This window comes from Schistosoma mansoni, chromosome 3, assembly GCF_000237925.1.
Source record: "Schistosoma mansoni strain Puerto Rico chromosome 3, complete genome".
Taxonomy (NCBI): Eukaryota; Metazoa; Platyhelminthes; class Trematoda; order Strigeidida; family Schistosomatidae; genus Schistosoma; species Schistosoma mansoni.
The window spans coordinates 3652263-3661463 of record NC_031497.1 but is presented as its reverse complement, the minus strand read 5'-3'; the positions used below and the strand labels follow the sequence as shown (position 1 = coordinate 3661463).

Genomic DNA, 9201 nt, shown 5'->3' with positions numbered 1-9201 from the left:
AGAAGGAAAAGAAATTAGTAAATCATAGTAACATATAATCCTTAGTCCTTACGAATAGGTCGAATTGTCTCTTGAAGGACTCCTGGGAAGTCGCTTGGACTTGCTCAATCGGCGGCGAATTCCAGCATTTGACAACTCTTAAGGAGTAGAAGTTGTATTTACAGTCCGTTCTGCTGTGTTGTGTCTCTAGGTTCTGGGTGTTAGCACTTAGGTTTGTGTTTGAGCTAAACTTAAGTAGGTATTTAAAATGTCCAGAAGTGTTAAAGATACTGTTAGCCATTAGAAGGTCACCTCTAAGTCGCCTATACGCTAATGAATAAAGGTTTAGTGAGTGGAGGCGCTCTTCATAAGGTTTGAATTTGAGTCCCCGAACTGATTTCGTAGCTTGCGATTGGATAAGTTCCAGTGTCCTTACCATTTTGGAGTGAGGGGGTAAATACTATGTTTCCGTACTCTAATTGGGGACGAATAAAACGGTTGAAGATTATGTGGAAAGTTCTACCGTCAAACTGACCAAAAATGCCCTTCAATGTTACCAGTGCAAGGTTTGCTTGAAAGGCATTTTTGTCACAGTTAGAGTAAGACTTCGAATCGTAGGGTACCAGCGTTCAACTTGAGATACTTCTGGAGAGGAGTTTCCTGAGTTGTATCTGTAGTTTGAAACATGTCTCAGGTGGACTACTATACACTTTGAAGTGTTGAACGCAGGTCTGTTGTCATCTGCCCAACTTTGAAGTCAGATCCTCCTGAAGCGCCAGTATATCCTCTTGATTGCGCATCTCTGTCTTAAGTTTCACATCGTTAGCAAAATGTAATAAGTCAGAAGACACCTGTTGTGGGTCGTTTATGTAGATCAAGAAGAGAAAAGGTCCTAGTACTGAACCATGGGGGACCCCACATTTCATAGCCTGAAACAAAGTGAAGTTAACCCTGACCTTAAAATGTCGACTGTTTATACATGAAGTGAGCCAGTTAATCAATGGTGGTTTGACGCCTAATCCTTTGAGCTTATTGATAAGACATACATGGTTGACTCTATCAATAGCTTTTAAGAAGTTAGAGTAAATGATGTAAACCTTCACTATGCGATCATGGATGGTTGTTCATCTGTCCACCACAGTCAGCAAGTTGGTTATGCAAGAATGACCCTTTCTGAAACCATTCTGCTGGGGTGAAAAGAAGTTTAAGGATAATAAATAGTCGTGTATACCGTCACATATCAGGAACTCCATAACTTTTGAAGGTATAGAGGGAAGAGCCACCGGTCGGTAACTTGAAGGTTCAATGCGTTGACCACCTTAGAAAATTGGTGGTATGCGGGCCAGCTTCCCAAATTCCGGTAGTTTGCCTCAGCTTAGCAAGTGTGAGAATATCATGCTAAGCAGTGTTGCCAGGATTGAAGCTGCTCCCCTCAGTATAGAAGAATGATATGAATGTGGAGGTGAGTATATCGCAAAAAAATTGACTTATCGTCACATTACATTCAATACATCCAATATATAATATTCTTGTCACGAGCTTGTATAAACCGATTGTTTCCCTTGCTTTCGCTTCTATTTGTTCTAGTAAGGATTTCAGCAGTATCAAATGGGCAGCAGTCTACTCGACTGCATTCATTCTATTCAGTTTGACAGTTATTTGTGGATTTGTATATCATGCAGTCTGAGTGTATTTGTCTCTAGGCAATAGAATTTCTGGATATCGAAAGCTGTCGCATTACCAGAACGAAAGTTTAGTTGATTGCAATGCGAAAGTAATGTGATAATTCGAGTTCCAAGAGAAGACTAATGATGCAACAAATATTCAGAGTTTGACAGCGTTTTAACCAGTAACACCTTTTATAATCGGAGTATGCCAACCCAGTCAAATCGAGTCAGAAATGAAGATGTTCAAGGACATATTTGAAAGGTTATCTGTACCTCGAGAAGTAACTATTCAAAGTCGGCTAACGGTCGTAGGAGTTGCACAGCATAGTGCACCCACTCGTGATCTAGTGTGTCACAGTGTCACCGAGAACCCTCAACTAGATGTGTTCATTAAAACCAATCAAGTTGGCATCAAATCTCGAAGACATACCAAACTGTTTCTGGGGGTTTATTTACCTCTATAAGATGACCGTTTCAAGAATAACTAAAAATTTAGTTGATTGTTAATGTGTAAAAAAACGGACTTGACATAATAATGGGGTAAACTGAAATGATAATAAGAAAGATGGAAAGTAGTTACCGGTTATGTATCAATGACAACTGTGGTTATTTGTGAGAAATGCATCAGACACAAATGGTCCAAAAGCGAAGTTTTAATTCACTGGTGAGTACGTGTTAGTCTATTCTCCTCTTAAAGCTATTCATTGGCGAGCTGTGGTCACCTTGGCTTATAGAGAACACCAAATCGGGGAAACTAATAATGGGAAGAATTGAGAGCGTATTTGGGTGTTCTATCTTTGATGTACAATCTTTCGAGGGTTGTTTCGAGGAGCATGGTGATGTTCTGGTAAGATACTCATCTTCGGTTGACTTGGCTCACTAAATGTATTATCAGATCACCTCTTGTAGCTCAGCAAAAATAAACCTAAGTGTTGAAGTCCGTCTTCATAAGATTTATGTTCAAGCCCTATCACCCACTTGGTTGCATGTCTATGCATTTGGTCTAAGAAGCTTCTGTCTCTTTTGAAGAGAGGAGGCACCACAGCACTGTGGGCTTCGAAGTGGGGCCTTGAATGTGTTTTAAAACGAGTTAGGAACAACGCTGGGTTGACTGCACCAAGTTATCTTCGCATAAAGTGAAGGGTTGAGTCTATCTTGCCTCAATCCTCCATGCAGTTTGAGCTAGTGTCCAAGCTCTCTGTGGTTAATAGCCCAAGATCGCGCTCTGAGGTGACAATCAGGACGCATTCCTTCGGAGGATAAAAATTCTTTATATCAAATGAGGCAAGACTCTCATGACATACCATTCTGACAGGTTACGTTTTAACCTATTGTCTACTGCCCATTTCTCTGTTCTTCTGAGGTCCTTTTAAATTCAAATGAATCCTTTTCGCTTCCTGTGGACCTCCAGGTCTTTGGGTCGTCTGTGTAGAGCAGTGCCCACGAGTTAATTTTGTCTAACAGGTTATTAATAAACATCTGGAATAGGAGTCGACCTAAGACTGTTCCTAGCGAAAATCGTAATGCTGACATCTTTGTTTACATTCGATTCACCTTGGCACCTTGTAAGTTTGTATCCTACTCGATTATATTTCGAGGAGGTGTTGAGGTCGAATTACCCACATCCTTATAGAGAATGTAACAGTCTTGCTAACTACCACCGACTTCCAAACCGAGCTGATGAACAAAAGATGATACACGCATCCGTTTATTTAACTACAGCATGTTCGTACACTGATGTATTAGCACGACGTTAATAACAGAAGTCTAAGTAACAATGATAAGAGTGAACATCTTCCATACTTTCGTTAGTTATGCTCTCCGACTCTCAGATCCAACCACGAACTGCGAATTCCAATCACTGACCAGCCGAAATATGTACTTTCTGGTGCCCGAAAGCGGAATGTTAGTACGACCAAACAAGATCAATGGTGTCAATATCTCGGCTTTCTTAACAGGCAGTGTTGAAGTCTTCTGCTAGTAGTATTTATCCAAACACTGGATATGGTAGCCTTAGTATCGCATGTATTGTCTCATAATTGTAGGTTTTACAACCTGTGAGAGCCTGTATAGTCTTCCAACCAATTACTTAGTGCCGTTCTCATCGAAGCAAAACCAACATGATTCCGCCAAATCGGTTGATTCACTTTTGCATTGTGTTTCATTTGTGAAGTTACTGCAAATGTATATCGCCATTCAACCTCCTGTTTTGTGTACCCCGTCGTATCAGAAAAGTACCATGTACTGCAAGCTGGCTTCTTTATCCGTGATATAGAGAGACAACCATGTTTCATTGCCAAACATTCTCTTCAAATCTAGCTGATGTCCCGCGTTTCTGACTTCTCCTAGTTTACCTCCTAGTCCTCTTGCGTTGCTACGAGGGCATTTTGGTTCGTCTTCGCTTGTCGATATCGCCAATTCTGTTGAGTGTTCGCAACTTCGGGATCATCGATTCTGTAGTGTCGTGCTTAGTTAATCGTTCACCTTGATCACCGTTATAATACAAATCCCAGCGGTGCATAAAATCAGAAGGCAAAGAGGAGCGACAACTACAGTTTTATTAACAAATGACGCAAATTGGAGTTGGCGGGTAAGCCAAGCGTCAATCAATATTTATAGTCAGACAAGAATAAATCACAGACATGTGATGAATAAGATAAAAAGTGTACACATACATACGCTAATATAAAAAATAGTCAGGGTTAATAAGTGAATAATTCACAAGGTCAAAACATGACTCAAGATGGATAGGTGAATTGGCTCGCCCAGAAGCTAGAATAAAGTATATGAGCTTAACATACCAACCGACACTATAGACTCTGATGACTGTAAGCACACAACGTTGATTTTTCGCATTCTACATGGCAGGTAAAAACCTGGCTTATAGGCCTCAAAAGATCCATATGATATTTTCTAGTTAAGTTCGGATTCTAAGGTAGATCTAAGGAAGTGAAAGGCTACAATGCCAATGATGTTCATCAACAGAACACTAGGAAAACGCAATGAAAACTATTTTCCGACTTACATAGTTGCCAAAGTGGGGATTCAAATACACTTTCGATATATTAACCTCCAAAAACAGTAGCCTTCGGGAAATCAGCTAAAATATTGGCAACTGAGAATTACGCGACTTGAGATTCGGACTAAAAAATGATGGGTAGAGATCAGGTCTTCGTTTGATCACATATCTTCTGAAAGAAGACCAGAATAGTAAAACAAGTAATTGATGAGATCCTAGATGTGGTAAGTGTCCTCGGAAGCCATATGTCTTGAAGTCACCCTATCGTGAATTAGATGTTGGGTTATGACGATGTATAAGCCACAAATAAAAAAGTCGCAAAATATTGAGTACATTAATCACACGTACCTCAACATGATAGTCTACACCAACCTGCATGGCGAATTTCAGTAGCCCATTGGAAACCCGAGACTAAGTTTCCATGTCGTTTGACACTTTAAAGAAAAGTATGCTTGTAATCGTGAGGGAACTGGTGTTCCTAGGCACTTAATATTCACAATCTGAGACGTCATTTAGCTGTTCTAGCAACAAACGGTTTCCTGTAGATTCGATATGTCTATGACTAATTGATCACTGATTGGCAAACAATACCATTCGTAACAAACCCTTTGAAATGTTGCTTGAATTTTGTTATTCTGCTCCACATATTAGCATTCTTTAGCGGCGTTATATGGCGCCTAAACTGGTTTCTTGGCCTTTATCAAGGTAATCGTGTGCTTGTTTCCTTAATAAGCCTGAAGTAAACATACAGCTATTCCACAACCCCTATGCAAGAAACTATTGGGAATTAATTAAAAGATTCGTGTATAATTACCAATCTTCGTATTTTGGGAAAGCCGCACAAGAAAATTTTGAGGTAATGCCACAAAAACCCCAAAAATTCCCCAGATCTGAGGAAATTCCACAAAAATTTCGGTTTTTCCCCAACATTTCCTCAGAATTTTTTATTTCTTTGGGGGAACTCATATACGTTCTCTGATCAAATCCCAATAGTTTGTCGCATTTTGGGGACATTCTGCATGATTTCCGATTATCTCAAATACCGCATTCGGAAACATCTCAATATTACCTATTGTACATAAAAGCCTGAAGATCTAATAACAAGTACTCAAAAGTTGCTACGCATCAGTTCAAAAATCTTTTCCAGTTAACTTCGCAAACTGAACGTTTTTCCAAAGCAATTAAACCAAAATTGGTAGCAAGAAGCGGTCTGTCGAGGTAGATAAGCATTGCCGTAACTAAAAGACTGATGCGTTATAATTGAAAATGCTTTTTAAAGCTTAGGAAAAAGTGAAAATTGTCCGTTAATAAATGATGTCTTCGAATTCTTAACAATTGCTAATGCGTTTCGGTTAAGTACATCAGCTTGTTGTTGAACTTTCATTCACGGTGTTCTTCAAAAAGAAAAAAAGTTACTCTTCTGCATAACAAAAGCAGTATCAAAACAGCCAAATTGCTTAGAGTAGACAAACGAATTCTCTATGTCATAGCGATCATCCAACTTATGAATCCATAATGCCGCGTGAAATGTTAATTACGTACTGATGGTGTAACTATAATTGTTGCTAAATTAAAAACTTACAGTTAGGTCTTCGAACATTTGTGAAGCCGGTTGAAAATAAGATAGATAGGAAACAATTATTTCGGTATAAATGTTTACCAGAAACTAATATAAAAACAGAAACCGGTACTCAATTACAGATCGAAAGTGAATTTAGCTCACATCTTTTTTGAACTGCCATCCACGTTTGTTTACTTTACCTTTTGCATCATGTAGAAAAGCTTGACTTGCAATATCTATGGCTTGTGTTATTTGGTTCTCTGGACAGATTGCACTTCGGGACCGTGAACACAGAACATCTATAAATGTATTAAGACTGTGTTGTGAACTTTGAATCGTCCTGTAGAATTTGTAACTATTGATACCTATTTTACTTCTAGTCGCACGTAAGGTCTAAGCAATTGCCAGTCTTGACGTCAGCACGTAAGCTAGAAACGCTTTGGTTGATTTCCGATTATCATCTTATACGGTCTCGGACATTCTGGTTACCTGAACCTTTATTAAAGGCCGTTGCAACCTACCGATTGGTCGTGAAACGTGTGCTCCTCCAAAGCAGCTTCAAGAGTACGCATTTCCCCAGGCATTTTCAAAGGGGATGCGAAACTTGAAGTGTCTATGCTGTCGCTGTACCTGTCCTTTACGCCTATGGATGAGCACTCATTTGCTAAGGATGACTGAAACTTGCATGTTTTCCTTATCGTGAACCATAATGTAATGTCCGGATTAATGCTTAAAACCAGTTCCATGGAGTTAGAAACATCAAAATATTACATGAACTCCAGGACATTCGTAATAACTGCACAGTGGGTGATGCAAAAGCAATAACCAACATGCAAACCTACTACACTGTTACATTTGCGACAGGCCTTGAGAAATGATGTCACTCTATCTATGGAAATTTATGCAATAGGGGAATGATAACCTCATAATGTTGTGTCGGTACATAAATACACTTGCAAAGTATATCTGTCAGTCTAATCGACGTACACTTGTGGCTTACGATAGAACACTTAAATATACATCTAGTATTGGAGGGAAAGGGGTCAGTAAAAAAATCTGGAGTATTGTGGAATGCCCTAAACCTAATCCTGTCTCCATCAGTGATTTGTATGATGAATCCCGGATAACCATTTGAAATCACAATGTTGTCAGGCCTGGTAGTCGACAACTTTCTGCGAGTTTCTGCAAGTAATTATTTCCTTAGAGAAATCATAACTGACCTCAGACTCAGCTACATTGTCTGACATGCTCTGATTCAGTAGACTTTGGAAGTAAACTTCTCCGGTATGTCGCTATGCAGCTTGTTTATTCGCTGCAAATCAGCAGTGTACTGAACGCCTAATCTTTCGCATATAAGATTCACAAAAAAAGGCAGAAAATGACTCTAGACTACCATGTTCATTAACGTCGTCAACAATGTGCTTTAAACCATGCACATTATAGACAAGGTGTTCCCTACCGTAACAATTTCCGTATTCCAACATGTTGTTCAGATTAATACGAACGCTGCTGGAGAAGACACTGTGCAACTTTAGGTATGATAATAAATGTACTGATAATGATAGACGCTGGGAGTCTCTGTACAATGCTAATGGTAACCTATCATGAAGAACTACAGGACCTAAGTACAATAAAAACAATCTGTATCCAGTTGCTTTCCAAAGAGAAACTTCATGCAGCGAACCACATTTCCTTTTAAAGTCTCATGTCATGTGTTGGCTACACTGATAGATGTAAAAATAAATTGGTCCATCCGCTTCAGTCGCTTACTTGCTAGATCCTTCCATATGAAAATTAGTTTCTTGGTGATGCCTAAATATATCATGTCCATCGGTTCTGACGAAAAAACTTGATATATCTAGTGGCAGATTTTCTAAGGAACTTCTACCACGATGATGAATTGATTGGGACCTACTACGAAAAGTGAAATCATTTCTCAAGTCGCCACCATTGAGGAAAGTCATTCGACCACCCAGTCGTGTCCCTAAAGCCTTACATTTGTCACAACCAGCTGTACAATTGTATCCGACGACAGACCCGACGTTGTTACTAGCTGGAGTGTCACAAATAACAGCTACTAACTTTACTGTCAAATGTAATTGACACTTATCTATCTGAAGGACTATTGTCGGCAACTCTTGTAACTCAGTTACAGTCGAAATAATTATCCTGACTGATCAGTCAAAACAATCTAGTTGGGAGTAATGTGGAAATATATATTGTAATTATAATTACAGCCTCGCATATTTCATGCCCATATTTAGAGTGCATTTATTTGAACCTTTTCCTCAAGTATGTGACTGATCTTCCGAATAATTTTGAAGTTCAGTATAATGTATCAGGCCTTTATCAGGGAAGTCCTACTCACTGCCTTCTCGCGGCGGGGGTGTTGTTCACAAAAGTGAGAGGACGAAAAGCGAATGTCCGGCGCTTTAACCGGGTTGATGGACACGGAAAGTCCACCTAGGGGAGTTGGAAAACCCTGATTCCAAACCAATGGTGCACATGGGCTCCAGTATCCTGATGGAACAAATGGCGTATGAACCAATTGTTGGACACCGGCTACCATGGGACTGCATCTCCTCACGATGCTCCACTGCCTTGTGGATCAGACCTTTAGGTCAAAGGCTCCGGGTGTGGCCCCCTAAGAAAACCACCTGCTTCAGTTTGGGCACCTGGGCAGTATTACAGCCCTCACACAAATCAAATGAGATTTGTGCGGCGCATATTTATCTGGTGCTTCCTTGTACCAATATTCATATGTTTAAATAAATAAAATAATGTATCAGACTGCACAAATTTGTTCAGTTTAAGCTAGTAAATTTAGAAAAATAAAGGTCAACTGTCAGTGAAACTGTCTATTCTTGTCTACGTTTGGCCTATTTTAACATTACATTTTACGCATTCTGACTCCAAGACCGTGAAAAACCTCGTAGTGAAGTCTACTATTTTCTACAGACACTACTCTTCATGGC

The 9201-nt window shown here is 39.6% G+C and overlaps 1 protein-coding gene across 1 annotated transcript; it reads right to left on the bottom strand.

The window, feature by feature from the left end:
- Window positions 1–3694: 3694 nt before the first annotated feature.
- Smp_132290 (hypothetical protein) lies at window positions 3695–3940 on the bottom strand (the record flags this gene model as incomplete). The annotated part of the gene is made up of 1 exon (XM_018798933.1): window positions 3695–3940. One exon carries the CDS (start codon window positions 3938–3940, stop codon window positions 3695–3697), a length of 246 nt encoding a protein of 81 aa, XP_018650772.1.
- Between the last annotated feature and the right edge of the window lie 5261 nt (window positions 3941–9201).